The following is a 27,237-nucleotide window of genomic DNA, read 5'->3' on the forward strand; positions in this document are numbered from 1 at the left end:
GAATTGCCAGATAGATTGTGTGAAGCGGTCATAGTACCTCTCCTCAAGCCAGGGAATCCCTCACAGAACTGGGGGTCGTACAGACCCCTCTCAAGGGTAAACCAATGCAAAATACTGACAGTGGTACTGGCAAGTAGGCTCAAGAGGGTAATCAGAGAACTGGTCTATGAGGACCAGACAGGGTATGTTCCGGTGCACAGTACCACCTGGAACCTCACGAGATTACGTCACATAATAGACAGCACAGACTTGCTAGAGGTAAAATGTGGGGTAGCCTCACTGGACGCAGTGAAGCCCTTTGACTCTGTGAGATGGGACTGGCTGCTGACGACCCTGGCAAGCTTTGGCATCAGAGCTAACTTATTGAGGTGAGTGAAATTAATTTACACGGCCCCCATGGCAAGGGTCAAGACGAAACGACAAATCTCTGAGGCATGGAGGGTGGGCAAGGGTACCAGGCAAGGCTGCCAGCTGTCAGCGATGCTATATATACTTGCGCTAGAGCCGCTGACAATGTTCCTGAGGAAATAATATGCAGATATCCATATAGATGGGGTTACACATCTGATCTCTCTGTACGCGGAGAACATGCTGCTGTACGTGAACCAGCCAGAAGATAATCTGCCACACCTGTTAGAAGTCATTGACCACTTTGGCACGTTTTCAGGCATAAGGGTGAACGGAGAGAAATCCCGCCTGTTCCCGCTTGTGGGGCTTGGAGGACACAGCACTGAGCAGTTCCTGAATCTGGGCCTCAAATGAGAAACCAACACTTTTAGATACTTAGGTATCAGTTTGCTGCACGATCTAGTTGACTCACATGTAAATAATACACGGAGGACCTTGAAGGAATAGGCAACTCCATGGAATTCTGGAAGAAGCTGCCACTGGGAGCCCTCCTAAAGATGGTCGTCCTCCCTCTGCTTCTGTATTACTTTGTCCATATACCCTATAATATACCAAAGATCTTTTTCCGCCAGCTGGACTCAATGGTGAGAGAATTCCTTTGGGGTGGTGTGAGAAAGAGTCGCACTGAGCACATTGCAAAGTGACTATTCTGAGGGAAGGATGAAAGCACTTAACTTCGAATGCTACTACTTAGCAGGGCAACTACAATTCACGATGACCTGGCTGGGGGATGAGATCACACAAGAAATCCTATTACTGCAGCCCAGGATAAGGCAACACTTCTTAAAGGAAGTCCTGTGGGTAAAAAAACCTGTCCTAGCTGAACCTTCTAGACCTCTGGAGCATGGTAAAGAAATATGGGCCAGGGCTTGGAGCTGCCTGGGAGCGCCTGACCTTTGTTCGTATCAGGTCCCCTTAACTGGAGTCATAGGAGAACAAGAGTGAGTGGTGAGACAATACAGAAGGCATTGGGAGTACAAAGGGGTGGCAACAATAGGAGATCTGCTGCGGGAGGGCAAAGTACTGTGTTTCCAAACCCTGGTAGACGAGTACGACATAGTTGGAGGCCAATTTTGATTATACTTGGGTAGGGTCAGGAGGATCCAGGAGCGGTGGGCGGGCCCTGGGGAGGTAGTGGAGACTAACGCAACATTGATGTGGCGGAAGGAGGACATATGATCTCTAGGCTATAGGATTTGTTCCTGAGCAGTGGGGCTAAGCCGCAACTAAGTCTGCGGGAGCAATGGTAGACAGATGTGGGAAATCCCTCAGGGACAGAGAATGGAAGAGAGCGTTAACATATGCCAGAGTCTCTAGAAATGCTAGGTTCAGGCTAACCCAATTTTACCTTACACATAGGGCGTACATGACCCCACACAGACTATCCCATTTGGCTGGGGGACAGAATCACACTTGCAATAGATGTGCACTGGAGGGGGCAGATATCTTACATATGTTTTGGACATGCCCAGTATTTGGGAGGTTCTGGGGGAAAGTTGTGCAGAGAGCAGATAGAGGTGGCATTGAAATGCAGGCTTGGCTATCAGAGCTCTGCCTGCTGGGGCTGTACCCGAGGGGACAGAGGTCTGAGGCACACATCAATAAAATGAAAGATCTAATCTGTTTACTGGCGAAGAGCAGGATAGCGATGGCATGGAAAAAGGCAGAGGGCCTCAATCTGGAGGCCTAGTGGAGGGACTTGAAGAGATGGTCACTAGCAGAAACAGCAGCGTGGATGGGCGCGCAGCATAGAGGAATGCATGACTCTGGCGCAGGGGTGACAGCCTGGAACACACTGTTTCAGACCATGTTTACGGAGGAAAGTGAAATGTTGACCTTACAGGGTGACAGAGGAAGAGGAAAACCGGAAGGGGAAAGAGCACTAGATTATGAACCTCCAGTAGCAGAACGCCTATGCCATGAGGAGTGATGAGACCAGGAGAAGATGCTAAAGTATACAGGAAGCACTATGGAATAATGGTAAGCCCACAAAACGCGAATGGGTATTGGAAATGTAATGGTAAAACCTGTCTTTGTGGTTGGTTGGTTGCATGTTGTACAACACAAAATAAAATAAAAAGATACAACAAAAAATGCAGAGAGAGAGAGAAGAGAGGAAAGACCCAAGTTAGACCTTGGAGGGTCGATCAGGGAGAAAGGTGGTCAACCAGGCTAGGGCCTGGCCAGGGATACACAGGTTGTCACAGAGACGATTGAGCAGGATGGCGTGGTTGACCGGGTCGAAAGCAGAGGATAGATCAAGGAGAATGAGGACAGAAGGAAGGTTAGAGTCAAGATTAGAGAGCACGTCTTCCCGGGTGTTCAGGAGGGCAGTTTCTGTGCTTCTGGCAGCTATGAAGCCCGACTGGTGGTCATGGAGACAACCAACAGATTCAGTATGCAGATTAAGCTGGGAGATGGTCAGCTTTTCCAAGAGTTTTCCCAGGAAAAGAGTGATGGAGATCGGGCCATAATTTGCCACAGTGGAAGGATCAGCAGACAGTGGAAGGATCAGCAGAGGGCTTCTTAAGAAGGGGATGCACAAGGGAGTGCTTAAGAGAGGAAGGGAAGGTTCCAGTGGCAAAACAGTAATTGCAGAAATCGGCCAAGTCAGCCAAGGCTGGAGCAAGGGTGTCGATATGGTCCTTCATGGTTCTGGGTGAGCAGGGGATAACCTGCTTTGAAGATCGGACTTGTCTAGAAACATCGTCAGGGTGATCAGGGGAAAGGAGGAGGAGAAACGGACGAAGGGGGTCAAGGGTGGTAGAGGAGGAGGAAGAGAGAGTGGACAGGACGTCCGGAGTTTGAAATGAGATGCCAGAGCTGTGCAAAGGGCCTGAGAGGGAACAGGAGAGGTGAAGACTGCAGAAGGATTGGCCAGCCTCTTGCAGATGAATTTTAAAAAGTATTGGGTTAATATAGCCTGGGAGGAATTGCCAGACCTAATTTGGGATACAATTTACAAAGGTACGTTTCATGGCAATTTCTCCACTAGTGCAATGCAACACAATTTTAAGATGTTACAGGGGTTCTCTGAAGATATCCAAAATGTATAAAGGCCTCACCAATATGTACTCGGGGATGCGGGCAAGTAGGCTCTTTAACTCACGATATGGAGGTCTTGTCCACAGATTGAAATCTTCTGGGCTGAACTTTTAAGTTGGATAAAAGAGATAACGGGGAACAACTGAAAATTAACCCCTTGCTTATGCTACGGGGCAACCCCCGGAAAGAGAGAGAACAGTACCGATTTCCAAGGATGAGGGAGGATCAGTTTACTGTGCGCAGAATAGCAGTGGCACAAAAATGGAAACATCACTTAGTCCCAGATAAGCAGGAATGGCTTCAGAAAATCTGGGATATATTTACAATGGAGAAATTAATGTATTTAGTGCATGACATGGGAACCTTTGAGGAAGAATGGGGACTCTTTATGAAAAAGTGGGGATACTCTGGAAACCAAGGAGGGGGAGGGAAAGTTGAGTATGAATGGCCAGGAGGGGAGAGGGAGTAGATAACGAGATGGTCTCAATTAACAATGGGGGTTTGTGGTAATACAGTGCTAGTACATTATTGGAGTAAATCGAGGAGGGATAATAGAGGTCAGCCAAGTCTAGAATTAATGGTTTAAGCCTATGTCGATACTAATGTGAATTCTGTAACCCTGTGTTTTTCTCTCCTGCTCTTTGGATATGCACTCATTGGGTCTGGGGAGGCAGGAGCGGGGCCAGGACTTGTTCTTTATTGTAAAAACTTAAAAAAATAAGTTTAATAAGTATTTACCCAAATTCAGTTAAGTACCCAACTCTATCCGATTCACCAGGTAAAACCTAGGAAAGGGTACTTAACTCAGGTTTGCCGACCAGAGACTAGGTGAGAGGGAGTTAGGGTCAAGGACTTTACTCCCAATTTTTCTATGGAGGACGGGGGGGCAGAAAAATGTATGTTAACTCCCCCCCCCCCCGACTTTGATTCTTCCAGATACCACTGCAGGTCTTCTGGAATCCATTTAGGACACAATCCTCTGCACTTGGTTTGGGTTAGGAAGGCCCAGGGTGCACATGTCTCTTTCCTTGTTGGGTTGTTGGTCGCGTTGCACAGCAAACGGTTCTAGTTAGCTTCCAGAAGTACCAAAATTAAGAAAGATGTAGACTTCTGCGGTGTAGACCCCCTGAGGATGCCTCACGGGATTGAGGTAGAGATGTTCCAATGAAGGTCACAACGGTCAGGAAATGACAGTCGATCGTACAGCGGTTAACTCAGAAGCAGTTCCAGCATGGTTTTCCTTGAAATTAGATGGCTGAAAATGCAAGGACGGGCGACTTGTGGCACAAGCTGGAGATCTGTAAAGTTCCAAGGCTCTGCTCGCAACCACGGCTGAAGAAAGGTAGCCCAAAGGAGATCAGGTCAGACACTGGATGGTCCAGGGACCATTCTGAACGCTGAGAAGGCACAGATCCTCAAGCAGGGGTCAAGATCGGTTGTTCCCACCGGTCCAGGGGTCAAAGCACCAACAAGGGTCCTCTGAGATCAGGCAGAGGAGCAGGTCTTTACCAAGTCAATCACTGGTTAGCTGCAGGGGTCGTCTTTGAGTCGTCAGCGGGCTGCTCTTATTCGTAGAAGTCTTGGTTGCAACAATGATCTGATGAACACTTGCAGGAGCCCTCCTTTTATCCAAGGTTCAGGCTGGCAAGCACAAGCCCATCAATGGTAAGGATCTGCAACATTCAAACAGGCCACGGTTGTCCAATCAGTTCTATGTGATATTTCCACATATTGAAAGACCAAACAAAAAAAGAAAACGTAACAGAAATCATTTCTTCGGTTTCGACTCGATCTATGGCTAAAAAGAGATGTCCTAGAAAAATTGAGAATAATCACCAAAACAGCAAACGTGTGTCGCTTTTGCAATGACCAACGAGAACCTAAAACGCTAAAACATCTCCTTACACAATGCTTATCTCTACAAATACAAAGGAACATCTTTTTTCAACATCTCTTTCAAGATATTGGAAATCTAAAACAAGATACATTAAAAGTGTAGTCTATTTCTATCGCAACAATGACATTTTTATTAATTTTGAACTGTTAGAAAATGATAACTACGAACAAAGTGCCTAACTGATTAACAAAAGATGTAATGTTTTAATAAGAAATAACAATTTGCAATGTTCTGTTTTTTAATCACTTGAATAGTCTAGCAAAGGAATACCAAATCTATCCCATGAATTATAATCAAGAAAGAGCCAAACTGCCTGCACTTATGAGTAACATTTTTTTATGTGAGCTCGAATTGTACTGTTTGACCATTACCTCTGTGACTAGCTATTCCTTTCCTACTTAATGTATATGTTGTTCTTTTTTTACTCTCAAAGTTAAATTTATTGAAAGGTTGTTAAATCAACCATGCCAATAAAAAAAATATATATATAATTTCTTTATGATAGCAGAGTGACTTAAAAAAGAAACTATTTCTTTTTGATTTCATAGGGCTCGCCCCACCCCTGACATGGTGGCCTCCATGTCATGGGGTGGGGGAGAAGTAGAGCCCTATGAATTAAAAAAGAAATAGTTTCTTTTTGAAGTCACTCTGCCATCATAAAGAAATTATTCCATTATGGTTCAGTCCCTTAATGTAAATTATTTCTTCATGTAAGCAGAGTGACTTCAAAACGAAACGATTTCTTTTTGAAGTTATAGGGCTTCCTCCTCACCCCATGACATGGAAGCATCCAGCTCCTCTGGCATGACAAGCGTACCTGCTGCAGGGAATTGGAGGACTTGTTCCCAGCACCAACAAATTCAAAAGGTAAGAACATGTAGTTTGTTTAAATTTGTGTGCGTGCAAGTGTGTGTGTGTGAATAAGCGAGTGCATGAGGTGCAGGTGGCTGCCTGGGTGTACGTTTGTGGGTATATGGTAAAAGAATGCACATGTAAATGTATGGGTGGGTGTATGATGAATGGTGTGTGAATATATGTATGTGTGTGCACGCGCTTGTGTTTAATCCCTGGATTACGTATTGGTACACTTTACTTCTAGTCCTACTCTTCCTCATCCCAGTATGTGTGTATGAGGGATACACAAGAACTAGGACGAGGTAGAGGGAGATGGAGATAATGCCTGGCTTAGTTACCTGTAATTTATTTCATTGCTCCTAGACCAACTCTTCCTCGTCCCAGTACTTACCTATGAGGTACCTTGCCTCATACACAAGTACTGGGAACAGGAAGATGGATTTGGAGGTAATTCTGGGCAGAGGATCTGATTATGGGGTAGGGAAAGAGAGGGGACATGTGGAGGGCTTGGGGGTGCTGGGGTAGTACGCTAAACCATAATGGTCATCCATGTCCAGCCTAAGCAGGTATAATATGTGCTATTAGTGGCTAGACTGGCATTTTGCTGCAGCCAGTCTAGTAATTTCTTAATGTAGCTTGACTTTTTTTTTTACTAGGCATCTCTGATAAAGCAGCCCGACTGGCATTTGGATGCAGCCACTCTAGCCGTTTCTCAATGGTGGGTCGTCCATAAAGGGCGAGGGGGCGTTCACTCACTGGCACCCTTGCCCATTACAGAGGAGCCAGACCAGTGGAACACTGAGCGGTCCCTCCGTTGCTTTTATCAGCTGAGGGAGGGCTCCTGGGCTGGCTGAACTGTCAAAGGGAAATGCAGTTTCCCTCTGACAGTTCTGTTCCACAGCCGTACATGCACAATGAGCCATGCAATGCCAGGGGCGCTTTGCATAGCGCATGGGAAATGCTGGCTGGGGAACAGCATGTCTATGTGCGAGGGGGCGCTCACTAAGACTTACTGTGGCATTGTATATTTTTCTGGGCATCTGTGATAAAATAGCCATGATAGTTGTTATTGCTTCGACCAGAATTTTGGTGCTGCCAGTCCAAGTATGTCTTAATGTGGCATGCCATGTTTTACCTTATAATATGTTTATAACATGTCTACATTGTGCAACCAGTTGGAAATCTTTTCACTGTGGCATGGCATTTTCAAGAGCAAAGCATTACATTAATTAAATCATTAATGTTCCTGTGCACTGTTGGTGACTTGCATGTATTGGATTTTTGGATTGGTGTTACCCTGCAAAAGAATTCAGCCAAATCTTCTCAGAAAGTGTGTTGTAAAATGCATTAAAACACAATCAGGACAGGGTTCAAAACAAGCTAAAATAATGGGAGTCCCCATAGGAATCTATGGAGGAATCTATGGAGGGAAAGGTGCAAAGAGAAAATCTTTCCAAACACTGTGCATCCTTTTTGCCCCGAGAAGAGGACAATGCTGTTTGCTTCGATAAGAACTTCTCAGAGAAACAACAAAGACTCCAAATATCCCTGCAAATTCCTTAGGGAATTGGGTGTGCTCGAAGGAAGAGAGACTGACCAGACCTTTGAGCCCTTTGAAAAGCCAGATGTTCCTGAGGGAGCATGCCTCTCAACCAGTGAAAGGAAGTAGAGCACTACCTTCAGGACAAGTCAGTGTATAAGACCTACAGTTCTGGGTATGGCCCAGAGGGCAACAGAGAAAGCTGCAGTGATTGCCGCCTTTCGTTAGTGAAAGGAATTCAAGGATTCCCTACTGGCCAAGGGGCAAACTGGGAATAGGTCACCTAGTTGGGTTACCTATGAAATCCCATTGCCTCGTTCAGTACAAAGTTATTGATGTTCTGTGTAGAAAGAGTCTTAAAAACCTCCTTCCACCTTCTGTAGTACAAACATTAAACACACCCGTCACAGCAACCCCTTAAAGCTTTGCCCCTCTTCCCAACTCTGCACAATGCTGCCTAATCTTTCTAACTGCACAATAAATCGTCTATATGCCAATGCTCTCATTTACTTAGCTTGTAGTCCACATGCATAAACTGAGCTCTCCTCCTGCTAGATGTTTTAATAGAAATGCACTTTTGAAGTAATTACAATTTTTGCTGTCCTAACATCTCTAATGGCGGTCATTGGATGGAAAAGGCACAACTGTCCAAAATGCCCACACCACTTCCTCGAAACTTACCACTAGCACATTCCCTACAAATCCAGGTCCTGAATGTAGCCTCTCTGGATGCTTCTGCCTCAGTGACTGCAAGTACATACACATCCCTGTCAAGAAGTCCTTGGGCTGCCCGATGTCCATCCAAAATCCTGCAGTAATGAAACAGTGTTAACATTTTGGATTCTCTAGCCATTCAGACAAAATCACACTGCTATGCATTCAGAGAACCCCTAAGCCAATGTCTGCTCTTCCACTTTTCTGATACTTCAGTAGTATGCCACTCTGTGCTTTATCTGGCAGAATGGCATGGCAATTAATGCTGGGTAGAATTCAACTCAGTACCTGATCTTCTCATAAATGTGATTTATAGCAGTTCTTCTTCGATAAAGAAGGGATTTAGTGCCCGAGCAGCTCACTAGCATGGCATTTACTGCTTTATATCTAAATTAAATTCTGCAAACGCTTCTAGATTTTATCCTACTGCAATTCTATTTATGAAGGCATCACATATGGCTCAAAAATATTCCAAGTCTCAGAGACTGTGCAAGGGTTTTCCATTACAATTTCAAGTCCCCTAGAGTCGGTCTATCTCGCTGTTGTCTAAAAGCACCAATACTCCCTAACAAAGGCCTCCATACTCACTGGTTTAGTATATAGCTTAGGTTGCAGCCTACTGTCCAGTTTCTTACTAATCTTAGGAGTAAAAACCTAAAGGCGGAATGCCTTCTCCGTCTAAACTCACTCAGGGGCATCCCAGACGTTCACTACACTATCAGAGGTTAGTGGTCTAGTAGAGGTATTGGATTTGACCATACAGACACACTGCACGATTCAGTCACCTTTCTATCGTGCACTTACACCCCTCTCTCTCCCACTTCCTGGTGATCTCTCACTACTGTATTCCTTCCAATCCACCCTCCTTCAAATCCTGTGTCATCGCCCTCTTCCCTTCAATATACTCACTCCTATGCCTCACCTCCATCCTGTGATGGGACAACTTCCTCCCTCCTCCACACTACAACTATGCTCCACGCCCTTTCTACTCAAACCCTCTTTTACTCACACAACTTCACATTCACTCCCTACAATTCCTCCCATAAACATACTTGCCACTCTTTCATGCAAACACACAATGCAGTACCACTTGCACTCACTAACCAATGACTCACTGGCTCGAAAAATCACTTCCACAGTCCACTCCACCATCCTTCCTCCTACTGTTCTCTTGGTCAGCCAACCTCCTCTGACCCCACGCGAACAACCCACAACTTCCTGCTTGCTGCTGTTTTTTTAAGCCCACTCCTGCACCTACCCACTGCTTTGTCCGTTGTCCCTGGCCAATCTGGTCTTGTCTTCCCCACCCAGGAGAGATCAGTAGTACAGAATGTTTTAAATGCCGGGTTAAGTGCCACCCCTTTTCTCACTGCGGGGCTGCCGTGTTGCTAGAGTGGTAGCCCGTGCAGCACAGTGCCAATGTCCATGTCGGGGAACCGAGGAACTGTTCCCCATACAGTAGACTTGAGCAGCCTCCACTCTGTTACAAGTCACTGGTGGTCTAGAGGACCCCGCCCAGAACATCTCTATGGCTGGCGTGCAGAGCGCAGCTCAGAGGACTGCCACACAGAAGTTCCTGCTCCTGTCTTTGTTCTTTTGCTCTCTGCAGTGCTGGCGCTCGCTTCCGTCGGCATCAGTGGAAACCAGCTCTCTCTACCGGGAAGTTCTTTCCCTGCAGGAGCGCTCACAGGTCTCTGTGTGGGGGGCTGATTATTCTTTGCCTTGTGGGTGTTCACCTTCACGCTTTATTAAGTTTCTGCAACAAAAAGAGAAAACCCTGCCAGAATTTTGGGCCACAGGCATGGGATGATGCAGTCTGGTACTGGTTAAGATGTTTTTTTTATCAACCCTGAGAGAGGATTCTGAGAGGCCAGCATATTTTAGTGAACAGGGAGAAGACACTGATGTCTAGCCAAATTCAATCAAGCGCGTATGAGAGTGGTGTAGGTCTATAATCAGAGACACACAGAGCATTCCAATAATTGAAGTTCGACAACAGAATATCAACTTATTTATAATGCCTTTGAATACACTTTAAGCAATGAAAACCCCAGGTAAGTTGTGGCGACAAACTAATATACACCTATACACATTCACTATTGGGGCGTTCTGCAAACAGAACACCAACACATTACCTTTAAATCACCTATGCAATACATAAGCAATGTCAAGAACACTAAGTAACTGTGAATGATAAATCAAGTGAAAAGCAGAGCCAACAGCAATTCAGAACCAGTTGGAGACAGTTAAGTAAATTGGTAGAAAATCGAACACCTAAAGGCTAAAGTTTTAGTACTTTGGGATAATCTCCAGGGACAGGTCCAGCTATGGGAGCACCAGATGAGACCCCAAAGGGGAGATCCAGGGCCAGGAGGAATATCAACAACCCAATAACATGCAGCTGTTAAGATGAATTTCTAGAATCTGGCCTGGTGGACAGATTTTAGGTGGCCACTCTAGTTTAGTGAATAGGGAACTCAAGAGGTTAGCCAAAACCCAATCAAGGTAGCAATGGAGAGCAGTCAAGCTTCTTCTAAGGGGCCCTCATTGAGTACACACAGTATGGCACACAATTCAATTTAGACTGCCAATGATAAGAAAAAACTGCTATTTATTATAGGCCTTGTGAACACACTGGAAAATTAATCTAGCCGGTAGTGCTCTCGCACAACACTCTATGATACAAATATATATACAGTCACCAAAGGTTCAAATATACATCAAATAACTTAATCAGCAAAGTTGGTACGGTAAGTATTTCAGACGCAGTAAATGATGGAACCAGATTGCAAGACAATCGGGGTCATTACAAATAACAGCAAATCACCCATTGAGTCCTAACGGACTCCATGGAATGGGGATTACCACCATTACCAGCACTCATAATCCAGCTGTAATTCCACCAGACTGAGTGCCGGTAACAATATCACCATTTGCCGGTATTCTGACGGATTTCGCGCCAGGATACCGGCAAAGTTGTAATGACCCCCAAAGTCCTAACCTAAGTCCAAACCCTAAGATGAATGATGCCTTGCACCCAAAAGTCACAGGAGGAGCTGCAATGTTCCTCACCACAATGATGTCTCTGCAGGAAGGATTCAATAGGCTTGTGTTGGTAACAGCTTTAAAGTTCTACAACTATTTTAGCAAAGGTAAGTAAGCGTTTTCCTCTCTTCCAGACACAAGGCTAACCCAGGGGCAGGATATTTGTTAGGAAAGATACTCTTTTTGCAACTTTCCCTTCATAGTTTCTATGGACCCCCCATTCTTCTTGCTCTGTTTTTTAAACCAATCTGACTTTTTAAAGGGATGTAAAGCCTTCGGTTTCACTTGCCTTGCCTTTTGCTCATTGTTAAGGGGAAAATGGTCACTCTTTCAGACTATCAGAGCTGGGAAACTGTTTAATTCTTGTACTTTTCAACATCGCATACAGCACCTTACAGTGCAGTGCAATGTGGATACTTTTGTATCTCCCTAGCTTTTTACACTTGGTATTTCTGGTTACTTTTATATGTGCCTAAGGACAAGCTAGTGGCAGCAGATACACTTTCACCATCCTCTACTTCAGACATAGAAGTTTACATGTGTGGGGTAGCAGAAGTCCACCGTTCAGGTGTAGTGATGGTGAGAGAATTGTCCCCCTCAATTTCCATAACACATCTTATATCTTCTTGCATAATCTGCCCTTAATTTGTTGCTGTAGGTTAAAAGAGGATGTATGTCAAATGAGTCTCTGCTCACATCAATGGGGAGACAAGCAACCATATGTCTGCTCTCAATTATGAGAGGCTTACTGCTGTAACAGTTTGGCATAAAGATAATGGTATAACGCTTACTCACGTGGTGTGTCTTCACCACGATCATCCTTTCTGTATCCTTGCCTATTCTGTATTTAGATATCACTGACTCACTATTCGTTAAGGCCCAGCAAATATAGGACAAAAAGTTGCATTTTAGGGTGCTGAGTTAGTTAACATTTAGTTTAGAATATCCCTTCTGTAAGTATTGTATATGTGTCCCAGTTTAGCACTTACCGCAAGAAGTCTTGCTCAGGACTCAGCACTGCCAAGTGGAACCGCAAGGGGCACGTATTCCAAACTGGCAGCTCTTTATTATTGTGCATCAACATACGATTGCGTGATGAAGTCACCTTTGAGTTTATCTATGCGCAATTGCGCTGATCAGCGGCTCCGATTAAATAAAAACATATGTTCTGCCATTGGACTGTTCTGAACTATTTTTCTAATGTTCTAATATTCAATTTCCTCAGTAAGCTGCCCATACTTTAATAAAGTGTCTATTATGTAAATTAGAGTCACAAAACGTGCTTATCAGTCATATTGTTTATGTGGATGTTTATTTGCCTATACAAAATAACATTGTATTGCTGCTTACAGTCAGCCCATTTACTGCGTTATACAACAAACCATAACTGTCTATAAGATAATATCTAGTATATTATCTTACATATGTTCAGTCAAACTGTTCGATGTCTTTTGCTGTGCTTGTGGGAATAAGGGATATCATGAGTCTTTCATGTTATATAGTTTTATATAATTACATCCTTTTCAAATAACCCTGTCCGGTCTCAGTAGAGAGTTTGTTCAATCAGTTACAACATAGGTGATAGATATAAACTTCCCAAGATTTTATAGTGAAGCTAATATCCAATTGTAAGTGATGTCTCAATGGAATCATGTTAAAGGTAAGGTGTCTCTCTAGTCGGTGATGTCAGACAAAATTAAGTTCTTCTGATGGGCAATATATAATTCACGTCTTTATTATTAGGAACACGCTTCCACTCTTATTTTGTCCTGTGGGTGTCTAAAAAAACATTTGCAGATTATTCATTTTGCACTTTCACAAAAAGGAACCCAAGTTATACTCCTCATTCATTCCATCAGGGGCTGAACTGTTCAAAGTTTAAATCCAAAAGATTACTCTCTGATCCATACGTCTAGTATGGGTCCCCCCTCTCTGTGCTTTTTTGACAACCTCCAGTATGATGACTTTCAACTGTGCTATGTTGTGTCGATTTTCATTGAAATGTTGGGCTACTCGCGACCTGATGTTGTTAGTTCTAATATTACTTTAATGCTCGTGCCACCTCTCCTTCGCTTTTCTTGTTGTTTGTTTGTTTGTTTGTTTAGTATTTATTATGCGCACCGGACCCTGGGGTATAAGGGCGCAGAAATAGAAGATGTACAGCTTGGAGCATAAATTACGGGTTACAGTTACATGTTACAGATAATTACCAGTTACAGATGCAAGTTTCCAAATACAAGTTTACAATCATATGGTACAGATGCTGTGTAGCAGCAGACAGGCGTAAGCGTTTTCATATATTCATTTGGCAGTAGCTGTCGTCAGCCAGTTAATTACAATTTGCCTGAATTTGGAAAAAGAATGTTCTAGCCTCGCGGTAGTAGGTAATTCGTTCCACAATTGAGCAGCTTTGACTGGGAAGCTAGCTCCGCCTATGGTGGTCAGTTTAAAACAAGGTACTTGGAGGCGATTGGTGTAAGCAAGTCTGGTTTGTCTTGTGGAGTGTGATCTGGTGAATCTGTCCTTAAGGTATTGTGGGGTTTTGTTGTGTAGAGATTTGTATGTGAGAGATGCAGTTTTAAGTCTGATTTTCTCATGGGTGGAAAGCCATTTGTATTTCCTTCTTGTTTCTGTAATGTGTTCTCTCCTGGGGATGTTCAATGCTGCTCGGAGGGCCTTGTTTGGCTGTATCTGGATTTTGTTGATGATGGATTTAGTGGCTCCTATGTACAGTGCGTTACAATAATCTAGTTTAGAGATGATAAGGGCTCTGGCTAGTGTTAGACAACTGTGCTGGGATAGGAATTGTTTTCCTGCTCTAATGAGCTTGCATGTGTAGGCTGTTGAGGAAGCTAGGGAATTTACCTGTTTGGAGAATGATAAGGTAGAATCAAGGTAGATCCCTAATGTTTTGACTTCTTTAGCAACTTGTATGCAGTTCCCATCTATGATAAAGGAGGAGTAATTTGTACTTAGTTTATTGATGAGGGGTGCTGTGCCTAGGATAAGAAGCTCAGTTTTATCATCGTTCAGGCATAATCCATGGGTTGCCATCCATGCCTGAACGATGCTGTATATTTTGTTCACCAGTGCTAGATCTTTTTCGCTAGAAAATTCCACATGGGCAACTTAGTCCATATATAATGGATTTGGTGTCACAAGTTGCATAATCTTTCAATTGATTTTGTTGCCATTATTAGGATGTCTAATGTGGCTGCCTCTCATCACATTATTGCAGTTGCTGCAGTTCAAGCAGCAATGTGCCCGTCTTCTTTTTCTTAAGTGTCTGTTGTTTGTCCCTTGGTGGTCTCTCGGCCTTAATCAGCTGGTATCTGAAATTCTCCCCTCTTTTATACGCAATAATAGGTGGTTTTGGGAATAGTTGATGGAGTTGCGGATCCAATTCTATGAGGCGCCAGTTCTTCTTTATAACTCTCGCTATGTGGTGATTTTGCCCTAAATATCGGAGGGCGTAATGGAATGGAATGTCTTTTGATTTGTTTTTCGGGACTAAGAGATCCTTCCTCTCTAAGGTCTCAGTTTTCACTCTAGCTTTCTCAATGTTGCCTTTAGGATATTCATTCCCTCCTCTTGTATTTTTCAGCCACCTTCAGGTTTTCGTCTTTAAATGTGTCCTTTGACGGTATGATCCATCTCAGTTGGAGAAACTGACTATATGGTAAATAGTTTTTAAGAGGGTGATGACTTAAGTAGTGTAGGGAGTTATTAACATCTTTCATCTTGTGGTAGATGTTGGTTTTTATTTCATTGCCTTTGATTCCCAACTCTACGTCTAGTAAGTGCAATGTGTTCCAACTTCCATAGTGAATTTAATTTGCTCATGGATGGAGTTCAAAAATTCCAAAAATGTGTCCAGGTCTGTCTGGTCTCCTCTGCAGATGATGAGCACGTAATCTAAATACCTGTTCCAACGAACAATGTTTTCCTGCAATCTTTCATTGGAGAGTACAGATATTGTTTCTTTTTTCACATAGTGCTTGGTTCGGGGAGATGAATCACGTTGGCATACTTGGTTGCAGTGCTCTCATAGCGTGAGTTTGTGAGAGAGCTTGGGGCCAGGAATCTAGAGAGTTCTTCGGGCTCACCTTTGGCCCAGGGAATTGCGGTATGCTGCTTTGCGCTCTCTGATCAGTTCTTTTAGTCTTGCTTACCCATCCAACGAAGGGTAGGGGGCTGTCTTGCCACTCCTGGGAACTGCTGCGTAAAGTCCAGGAAGGGAGCACAGATCTGGTAGAACTTGTTCCTGTTGCCGAATCTGTAGGCTGTAATTTGTTTTCTGCCGCAATTATGTCCCAGCACTTGGACCACCACATTGGGATTGCTAGGCCTTCGGGAAGTCTGGCTATTGATATATTTGCAGCTGTTAGCGAGCACAGGTCTGCCATCCGGCTTAAATAAAAAAAAATATATATTTGCATAGGCCGGGGCCATTGATGTCCCAGAGGCTTGTAGATAAAACAGTGTTTTGTGTCTAAAATAGTTGTTTACCAATATGATTTTACTTAACTCCAATATGAAGAGCTTATTGGCTTCACAGTTGTTATTTCTTAATAATGCCCATACTAAAAATCCATCATGATGTGCGGTTGAAGTGTAGAGACTTTGTACATCAAATTATACTAAATAATCTGTCTCCTTTATACATGTCAATTCCTGTAACAAGTTCACAAAGTCTGTAGTGTCCCTGAGGTATGTGGAAGTTGTTTGTACCAATGGTTGCAAGGCTTTATCTACATATATAGCTAGTGTATTGAAGATACTGTCAGTGCCTGCCACTACTGGTCTTAATGGTGGTTTCTTGAGATCCTTATGAAATTTTTGTTAGGGAGAATTCGCTCTTTAGGCTGAATTTCCTAACCTAGTGAGTCCCCCAGCAGCTTTGCTGGATTTCTGGAGTTTGTTTTTTCTCGTGCCAAGAGTGAGACTCTTTCTCCCACTCTTGGACATGATTTATTGTGTTCCTTTGACTGTTAATGTGTTTTATGGGCTATGGGGCCCTTTACTCCATAGGGTCTCATGTGTTTTTACTATGTGTGTTACACAGCACCCTCCGTGCAGTAACACAGTGGTGTCATAGTGACACCCCACCATAGACTCCATACCCTGGGACTGACTACTGTCTCCCAGGGCATGTAAAGTCACCATTGGCTTTACTAGTCCCAAATTATTAACAGAAACCAGTACAAACCATCATATTGTGGACGTACTGATCAGGGCAATTCGATTGCCCCGGGGTCTGTTAGTCGAGGGGGCACGTCTCCGTCCCCTCTGATCGAGTTTTGGCTGGTGGCAGTGGATAATACTTTTTATATTCGACCGCAAATATTTCCCTATGGGATTTTCCCATTGTTCGAGGCTACCAACTTTAATTATTTAATTTTCATAGCCTCGACCATACCGCCGGTTTATTTAATTATTAATTCACCGGTTGGTATTTTTTGCCAGGACTCGATTCTAAAATGGTGTTTGTGTTCTCTTCTGTGACTCCAACCCAAGTCGAGCCCTTTGTTCCACTTTTTGGCGGGCTTCTCCACAGAAGCCTCCAAAAGTGGTGCCACTCTGTCTGGGTACCACAGGGGGTGTGGGTGGGGGTTTAGGCACCCTGGACTGAGTTATCTTGGTAACTCAAGTCGCACTCTTGTGTGATTGGCCCAAGTGGTGAGCCGGCCGGCTCACCACTTAGCATGTTTGATTGACAGCTAAGCTGAGTGAATGGGGGTGTGCTGCATAAAAGCAGGGCTTTTGGAACTGGAACTTTAGAAGTCGCCACAGGACCTGAGAATCCGACGAGGGAGAAGCTGAGCCGACCTGCTACGACGACACCACCGGTGGAGCCCTGCGGAACCGACTCACCACTTAACGACGACAGAGAAGATCTCCATGCTGGAGAGTCTTCTTCCCCTGACTGGTGGGCGCAACCAGTTTACCTTCTTTTCCTCGCATCCCAGGACGTCTTGTGGTCGAAATGCCCGTGCCAAGCATCCCAGCACCCAGATAGCCACTTACCACTGGACCGCGAATAAAAGGACCGCTCCTTTTAACTGAGAACTCCGCAGCTGGTTTCTGCCCTGGCAGTGCAACAGACTCCTGTCTTCCCCCCCGACGAGATCCTCTCTTCCCCCGGACGAAGCACCGACTTGCATCCGCTGCCAGGAACAACTGCCCCCGCTGGAGTATTCTCAACACTTTAAGGTACCGTGTCCGCCAGGCCTCCCTTTCTAAAGATTGCTACAAGGTAATAATAATCCCTTAACCTTCTGGTCTGGGCTGGCCGCCTTGACCATCTAACTGGTCCCTTTCTTTTGGTCCAACTCTTTTTGAACTGATTTCGAGACTTTTGGGCACTTTGAACCATGTGACCTTGAACCGTGTGACCTTGGACACATTTCGACCGGAGCCTCTTACAGTGGGTCTGGCCTTGTTAACTTTGACTTTACGGTTTTAACCTGCCTTCTTCTCCTACTGTGTTCGTCTGAAAGTGTTGGGATCTGTTTCTATCTTTGCTCTGCCTTTCTCTCCCTTGTAAACCGATTGATTAGAGTGCCATCTTCGTTAAGCGCTCACCGCTGTCTGAAAATAAGTGTTGCTTTACTTAAGACTTGTCTAACTAATTGAAGGGAGTGTATATCTTTTAGTGACCGTGTTTTTGAACTGCTTAATATTAGTGCCTGTGTGTTTTATTAGATGTGGTTTTAAATAAATACTTATATCTCTTTAACACCAAGCTCTGATCAGTGTTTGCTTGTTCTACTGTGTTCTTTTGACCTATTGTGAATACTCTGTATACTGCCTAACTCTTCTTGAGGGAAGTCTGACTGCTCAGCCACAGCTACCAAGTGAATCTGTGTGGTACAGACTGCTACCAAGTGGGTTTACTGCCAAACACCTGTAGTCTTAAATCTTTTGCAGTGGTCCCAGAGGGAACTGCACAGGTTTCTGCCTAACAATCAGCTGGATCTCAAATTATTTGGCTTTGGTGTCTCCTAATGTTGCAGCCTTTATTTCTGGTAAAATTCGCAGCTTTTAGATCTTTAAGCATTTGTCTCATTCGAACATTTTGATAACTATATTGTTGACCTGAGGTTCAAACTGACTTTTTGGTTTAATTTCCAAATACTTGTGTCTTGTGATTGGTGTCTCCGCTAATGGTTAGGTGTCAAAGAAGACTTTCAGCCTCATTATCCTTGTTAGCCTATGCAGATTGATTTTCTCTTCCAAAGGGTTGGAGTTATGTGTTGGAATGAAGGATAAGCCTACATTTAATATATCCAGTTGACTTTTTATTACATTTTTTGGATGAAATGTTCACTACCAGCTGTTTGGTTTCTTCTTCGACCTTAGGCTTCTTGTTGCCTCTTCTCGTCTTTTTTCTAAAAAAGACGCTGGTTGAGCATTAGAGGTTATAACCTCCTGCGATGTATGTATAATCGGTTTTCTTAATGGTACAGTCCTAGTGGTTCCGTTCTCTTCCCCACTACTTGGGTTGCTTTCGTTTTGGCCTGGTGTTTTAGAGTTAGGTGCTGGTCTTCTATTTGGTGCTGGTCTTGTTTGTGCGTAATGTTCTTGCCACGTGTAAACTATATCCTGTGAATAGTCCAAAGTCTCTTCTAAATTTCCGTACTTTTCTCTGATCTATGTCTCTCTTATAGTTTAAAAAGAATCCCATTCAGTTCCTCAAGAATTGTTTGCAGCTCCTCTTTACTTTTGAAAGAAGCTAGTTGTTCTGTCAGTTCCTCAATCTATCTGTCTAGACCATTCACTGATTTGGACAAGTCCTCTATCATTAAGAGTATCAGGTCGAATGAGCACTTATTTAAGATCTGTTCCCATCTTTTAACAAACTTAGGGTTATCCTTGCATAAGGTCGGTCTATGTTATACTCTTAATCCCGTTGAGATTCTTTGGGCCTGATAGTATTGTGTCAGAATGGTGGCGTGGAGTTTCTGGGATATCTCTCTCCTAATCAGTCTCTCCAGTAAGTTTTTCTGGGTTAGTTGTTGTAGGTATACTACTTTGAAAGTCCGTTATTAGCCCTAAGATTCTATTAGCTTCATTCTCATCAAACACAAGGCTAGTTGCGTGTTTCTCTGTTATACTGCTAATTTTCGAGAAAGACATATCACTTCGGAACCCCGGGACCTGAGGCCCTTTAAGACGAGGTAGCAATACTTAGAGATGGATGGGGATGCAGAACTTACTCATACATCAATAATCAAACTGACACATGAAGTTGTTGCAATTATCTGGAGTTACAACGGACATCAATGGACATTTCTCGCAACGTATTACATGAAAAAACACATTTATAGCAGAAATTTGTCATCATTGACATCACACTACGTGGCAAACTAAGAAAACCTACTTGGGGATGTGATAGGCTTAAAGGGAATATCTAGGTATACGTTCCATACTGACAGAGTTTGTGATTGGGTCTCTGACATCAGGTGGACAACTCATCTTCATCGTCAGAAAATACACAACGATCTATTGGACTGAAAAATACAAGAGATGGGGATATCCTAAACGCATCATCGAGAAAGCGAGAGTGAAAACTGAGACCTTAGAGAGGAAGGATCTCTTAGTCCTGAAAAACAAATCAAAAGACATTCCATTCTTATACGCCCTCCGATATTCAGGGCAAAGTCACCACATAGCAAGAATTATAAAAAAGAACTGGCGCCTCATAGAATTGGATCCACAACTCCATCAACTGTTCCCAAAACTACCTATAATTGCGTATAAAAAAGAGGGCAGAATTTCAGAGACTAGCTGGTTAAGGCCGAGAGACCTCCAAGAGACAACAACTGACTCTTAACAAAAAGAAGACTGGCATATTTCCCTGCTTGAACGGACTGCAGCAACTGCAATAATGTGATGAGAGGCAGCCACATTAGACATACTAAGAATGGTAACAAAATCAAATTGAAAGCTTATGCAGCTTGTGACACCAAATCCATTACATATGGACTAAGTTGCCCAAGTGGAATTTTCTACGTAGGCCAAATGACAAGAAAAGCGAAGGAGAGGTGGCATGAGCATAAAAGTAATATAAGCACTAAACACATCAGGTTGCCTGTAGCCCGACATTTCAATGAAAATAGACACAACATAGCACAGTTGTCATGATCTCTGCTTCCAAAAGGTCAGGGTTTTCCCAACTCCCTTGGAAGCAGATCCATAACCCAGGTTCCGAGTGCCAACCAGTCCCAATTGGGACCTTTTGGACCCAGTCCTGGCGCCAGTGGCACCAGGCTCATAAATATGCCCAGTCCCAGCGCTGGAAGCGCCGGGCTCATAATGCTTGGGTGGACTTACCTGCAGCAGACCATGCTGCTTACTTGCCTGCCAGTTGAGCCTCTGATCCTCTTCTGTTTGGAACTACTTTTCCTGTTGGGTGGGGCAGGAGCCACTCCCTAGATTCAGAACACTGGAACTCTTCTGGAAAGCAGGAACTCTTTTCTTACCTAGGCGTGGCTGTGGAAGGAGACACCTAAGCACTACAGGAGGCTATTTAAACCACACCCGATGGATGAATCTTGCTTTGCGTTATTCTGCATCCTCTGCAGCAGAACGCTCATCGTGTCTTCTGCATCTGATCCTGGGCCTAAGGAAAAAGGCTTACCATCCTGAATCCAGTCTTCAGCAACACCTATAAAGACAAGAAAGAACAGGTTAGCATTACGGTCTTCAGTGACAGCTCTTCACTTACCTGGTCCATCGGCTGTCACCAACGCCTCGCGCTGCATTCCGGCATCTGAAAGACAAAGGCTTACCTACTCTTCGTGTGCTCCGGAGGTCTTCACACTGCATTCCGGCATCTGAAAGACAAAAGCTTACCAACTCTTCGCACGCTCCGGAGGCCTTCGGCGCTGCATCCCGCATCTGAAAGACAAAACAAGGTGCGTTTAAAGACATTGGGGAACTTTAATACTCACGTGCCATTACTCCTTTCCACATCTAACCCAGTGGGTATTCCGGCACCCTGCAGCCGCTCCGAACTTGTACCTGCAAAATAAAAAGACAGTTAGAGCGCATCGTGAAGCAGGCAACAAGCGCTTACTTACGTGCTTCCAGGCGCTTCTATTCATCACACGGGCTCCATCTTCAACTCACTTCAGCCCGTCATCCGCCATCGCCGGAACCCTGCAAAACAAGAAACATCATTACTAAAGACTTTAAAGACATTAGAATTACTCGAAAGTTACCGTTCGTGCAGTAAACGACGGACAGCAGTCCTCTGAAGTCAAGAGGCCTGCTCCCCTTATCCAGTGAAGAAACTGGTTACAGCACCCTGCCCCGAGGCAGATGGAGAGCACGGCGTTCACTTACCTAAGGTGAGAGCGTTAACCTTTGGGGTTCTACAGGAGAAGAGAAAGGGAAGAAGAGTGAGACATTCAATAACCCAGTTCCTTAATCCCATATTTTCTATCTGCAGACATCTTACCCTTCGAGTCAGACATACAGTGCACAGAGGTCCAGCCCAAAGAGCCAGCCGTGTGTTACACATCACCTTTGAAGATACGGTATACGCCCAGTCAAGACCGGCGCCTCTACGGGAATCAGGTGAGCGTTACAGAACGCAAAGCCTACCACAAAACTCCCGTCCAGGCGCTATGGAAACCTCGGATACCGACCAGCTAGCCCAGTTACTTGGGGAACTAAGGGCAGAAGTGCATGCAGCCCGTCAGGGAACGAACGCTCTAAGAAGGGAACTGATTATTTCGAAGGAGCGAACAGATGATCTCGCTAGACAATTGCTACAGTCATAAGCCGGACAGACCCCGTTACCCGCATCTGGGGGAAATCTTCCTTCTACATCCTCTATGAATCCAGTGCAGATCAACCTACCTGGGAATGTACCTCTGGCTCCGCCCGAACGATTTTCTGGTGACCCAAAGAGGTTTGCAGTATTTATCAATCAGTGCCGGTTGCATTTCTTATGCCGGCCAGCAGCCTTTCCAACTGATCAAGCTAAAGTAGCTTTCGTGCTTTCGTACCTTAGAGGCAATGCGAGAGACTGGTCGATCCCTCTAGTAAATCAAGATGATCCGGTCCTCCATGATTTTCAAGCTTTTCAGCTCAGTATGGAAAAACTGTTCGCAAGACATTCACAGGGGCAGGCCTTGGACAATGAGCTTCTTTCGTTGCGACAAGGTAATCAAGACCTTTTGGCTTATATTGCGTCTTTCAACAGACTGATAGTGGAAACTCAATGGCCTGAGGACAAAAGGATTACGCTGTTTTATAGAGGTCTACGTGGAGAGCTCAAAGATGTGTTAGCCCAAGTAGTGAATCCCCCACAAGATTGTTCGGACTATATAGACTTAGTCGTTCAAATAGATCACAGACTGCAGAACAGGAAGGCCGATCGTTCCAAGTTTGATGCTCGAGTATTTTCCAAACCGCCAACTCCTTCCAAAGGAGTAGACTCCGGGGAACCCATGCAAATAGGGGGTCTGAAAGGTCCTCTAACACAAAAGGAGCGGGAAAGGAGAAAACAGTTGCAATTATGCCTCTATTGCGGAAACTCAGGGCACTTTCTTCGAGACTGTCCGGTGAAACCTGCCAAGAAGGCAGTAGGAGCTGCAGTTACCAAAGTTACAAACTCTGAGCAGGGAAACGACCTCGCCCGACAAGAATAGAGGTCCTCTTGCCGAGCGTGAAAATCAGTTCCGTGACCTCGCATTTCGTGATACCTATGGTCCTCATTAGCCCTGATAATCCGGATCGATTACATGCAATTGAAGCTTACGTCGACAGCGGTGCCATCGGCAATTATGTGGATCATGAAATGGTTTTGAGGATGAATCTAACTCTTTGTCCCAAGGCTGTAAAGGACGTCATTACTACGGTGGATGGTACGGAGATAGCCTCCGGGCCAGTAACGCATATCACTCAAGAGGTGACGCTAGTAAGTCAAGATGGACACCATGAGAAGATCTTGTTCGATGTGATCAAGGCCCCTCAGTTTCAGATTATTCTAGGAATACCTTGGTTAGAGAAACACAATCCTCTGATCGATTGGCGAGCAAGAACGGTCCAGTTTCCAGAATGTGTCTCTACTTGTCACCCTCCACCTGGTGTTGCACTGGCAGCAATTTCTTCAGAGACTCCCCAGTTACCTCCCGAATACCTAGAATACCAAGATGTTTTCCGGAAGGATCAGGCTAACTCTCTACCTCCTCATAGGTCTTATGACTGCCAGATAGACCTAATACCTGGATCTACTCCTCCTTGTAGTAGAATTTATGCCCTCACCGAGCCTGAGAACCTTCACCTTCGACAATACCTGGATCAATACCTGGCAAATGGGTTTATTCGTCCTTCCAAGTCCCCTGCTTCTTCAGCTTTGTTCTTCGTTCCAAAAAAGGAAGGAGACCTTAGAACTTGTATAGATTATCGCTCCCTGAACCAGATCACCGTTAAGAATAGATATCCGTTACCTTTGATCCCTGAACTCCTGGACCAAGTCAGAAAAGCATGCATATATACAAAGCTGGAGCTTACCACTTGGTACGAGTAAAAGAGGGCGATGAATGGAAGACGGCCTTCCGCACCAAGTATGGGCTATTTGAATATCAGGTCATGCCCTTCGGACTTTGCAATGCCCCGGCCGCCTTTCAATATTTTATGAACGATGTCCTCAGAGAGCTCATAGATGTGTGTGTTGTTGTTAACATTGACGACATCCTCGTTTATTCTTCATCGGAATCTGAACATCGGAAACACGTGAAAATGGTCCTCGAAAGATTGCGTCAACACAAACTTTTTTCGCTAAGTTGGAAAAATGTGTTTTCAACGTGACTGAAGTTGAATTCTTGGGATTCATATTATCACCTGGCGGAGTGCGTATGGATTCAAAGAAGGTCGATGCAGTTCTCAAATGGCCATCACCATCCTCCGTAAAAGGTGTGCAAAGCATGTTAGGCTTCGCTAACTTTTACCGCAGGTTTATCCCCGAATTCTCTCGAATAGTCCAGCCCATCACTGTCTTGTTAAAGAAAAACAAACGTTTTGAATGGTCTACCGAGGCGGAACAAGCTTTCCAGGATTTGAAGACTAAATTTATCTCTGCACCAATCTTAAAACACCCTCGCCCCGAACTCCCCTACATCGTGGAAACTGATGCTTCAAGCCTTGCCATGGGGGCAGTTCTATCACAAAAGGACCCGGTAACCAATCAGTTGCATCCCGTGGCATTTTGGTCCCGCAAATTCTCGCCTCCTGAAATCAATTACACGATTACTGACAAGGAACTTCTGGCTATCAAGTCTGCCTTTAAGGCTTGGCGGCATTATCTGCTGGGGGCCCGACACACCGTTACTGTGATTACGAATCACCGAAACCTGCAATATTTGAAAACCGCAAAAGCCCAATCCTCTAGACAACTCCGTTGGGCATTATTCTTTGCCGAGTTTGACTTCATAATTACCTATCGACCTGGTACAAAGAATGGTAAAGCTGATGCCCTTTCTCGGATGGGAGTGGAAGAACACTTGATCAACCCTAAACCTGTACCAATCATTCCCGAACAAAGAATTCTGGGTGTAATCGCCACACAATCCATAGAGGAAATTAAGGATAAAGCCAGGCAACTTGTAACTCCAGCAGACATACAGAATTGGCATCTGCAGGGAAAGGACTTTGCAGTAAAGGACAACTTATTGTATTTCCAAGAACGATTATACCTAACCAGCACAGATTTACAGAAAAAAGTAATCTCTTGTTATCACGATTCTTTAATGGAAGGACATCCCGGTATGGCCAAGACCTCAGAAAAGATCAAGCGCTACTTCTGGTGGCCGTCTTGGAAAAAAGATATCAGAGACTTTATAATGTCCTGTGGAGTATGCGCCCAAAACAAGAGTCAAAAGGAAAGACCAGCAGGCCTCTTACGCCCCACTGACATCCCACCTCGCCCTTGGCATACGCTTTCTATGGACTTCATCACCGATCTACCTCCATGCTCCGGATACAATACGATTCTAGTAATCGTGGACTTATTCTCCAAGATGGCGCATTTCATTCCGCTCAAAGGCTTGCCAACAGCAGCAACTCTGGCCCGAGAATTTCTCGAAAACATCGTCCGACTGCACGGTTTTCCTTCGGTTCTAATTTCGGATCGAGGTAGTCAATTTATTTCTCATTTTTGGCGAAGTTGCTGTCGGTCGGCTCAAATTGATGTGAGACTATCGACCAGTCACCACCCTCAGACCGACGGACAAACCGAGAGGACCAATCAAACTCTGGAACAGTATTTACGCTGCATGCTGCAACAAACTGAAAAAACTTGGAAAGACATCCTTTGGATAGCCGAATATGCCTACAATAACTCTGTCCATTCGGGAAATGGGAAAACCCCGTTTTTTCTTTTGTACGGCAGTCACCCTCGAACCTCGGAGTTGGATCCCCTCCAAGATCTTGAAACACCAGCAGTAGACTACCTGCATTCTACAATCACCCAAGCCTTTAAGGAAGCTGTTTCTCACCTTCAAAGGGCTAAAGAACAATACAAGAAAGGAGCAGATCAACATCGGAAGGAAGCCCCTCAATATCAAGTAGGGGATCAAGTCTGGTTATCCACCAAATATCTACCTCTAAAAGGGCCACGCACATTCAACCCAAGATACCTTGGTCCCTATTCCATCACTACCATAGTAAACCCAGTAGCGGTCAAGTTGGACTTGCCCCCGCACATGAAGATACATCCGGTCTTCCACGTCTCTCTATTAAAACCCGTGCAACCTCAAACCCGACTAACTAAATCTCCAAAACCTATCCTAGTTGATGGAGAACTCGAGTTTGAAGTCAAAAGCATTCTGGACTCCAAGATCTCCAAATCTAAACTATTTTACCTAATTGACTGGAAAGGCTACGGCCCCCAAGAGAGATCCTGGGAACCTGCTGAATATGTCCACGCTCCTCGCCTAATCAAAAGATTTCACCGAACATTTCCTGACAAAACCCCCGGAGAAGCCCGGTTTGGGAGGGGCCTTGAGGAGGGGTACTGTCATGATCTATGCTTCCAAAAGGTCAGGGTTTTCCCAACTCCCTTGGAAGCAGATCCATAACCCAGGTTCCGAGTGCCAACCAGTCCCAATTGGGACCTTTTGGACCCAGTCCTGGCGCCAGTGGCACCAGGCTCATAAATATGCCCAGTCCCAGCGCTGGAAGCGCCGGGCTCATAATGCTTGGGTGGACTTACCTGCAGCAGACCATGCTGCTTACTTGCCTGCCAGTTGAGCCTCTGATCCTCTTCTGTTTGGAACTACTTTTCCTGTTGGGTGGGGCAGGAGCCACTCCCTAGATTCAGAACACTGGAACTCTTCTGGAAAGCAGGAACTCTTTTCTTACCTAGGCGTGGATGTGGAAGGAGACACCTAAGCACTACAGGAGGCTATTTAAACCACACCCGATGGATGAATCTTGCTTTGCGTTATTCTGCATCCTCTGCAGCAGAACGCTCATCGTGTCTTCTGCATCTGATCCTGGGCCTAAGGAAAAAGGCTTACCATCCTGAATCCAGTCTTCAGCAACACCTATAAAGACAAGAAAGAACAGGTTAGCATTACGGTCTTCAGTGACAGCTCTTCACTTACCTGGTCCATCGGCTGTCACCAACGCCTCGCGCTGCATTCCGGCATCTGAAAGACAAAGGCTTACCTACTCTTCGTGAGCTCCGGAGGTCTTCACACTGCATTCCGGCATCTTA

At 44.7% G+C, this 27,237-nt stretch overlaps 1 protein-coding gene across 2 annotated transcripts in view; it reads right to left on the reverse strand.

Annotated features, from left to right (window-relative positions):
* The window catches only part of GMPPB (GDP-mannose pyrophosphorylase B), a 753,730-nt gene that overhangs the window by 264,674 nt on the left and 461,819 nt on the right, over positions 1-27,237 (reverse strand). For both annotated transcript variants that reach the window (XM_069644189.1, XM_069644188.1), the window contains one exon: positions 8,427-8,554. In XM_069644189.1, the coding sequence (XP_069500290.1) occupies positions 8,427-8,554 (128 nt within the window). The remainder of the gene's footprint in view (positions 1-8,426; positions 8,555-27,237) is intronic.

This window comes from Ambystoma mexicanum, chromosome 2p (assembly GCF_040938575.1).
Source record: "Ambystoma mexicanum isolate Mex_15411 chromosome 2p, UKY_AmexF1_1, whole genome shotgun sequence".
NCBI classification, from domain to species: domain Eukaryota; kingdom Metazoa; phylum Chordata; class Amphibia; order Caudata; family Ambystomatidae; genus Ambystoma; species Ambystoma mexicanum.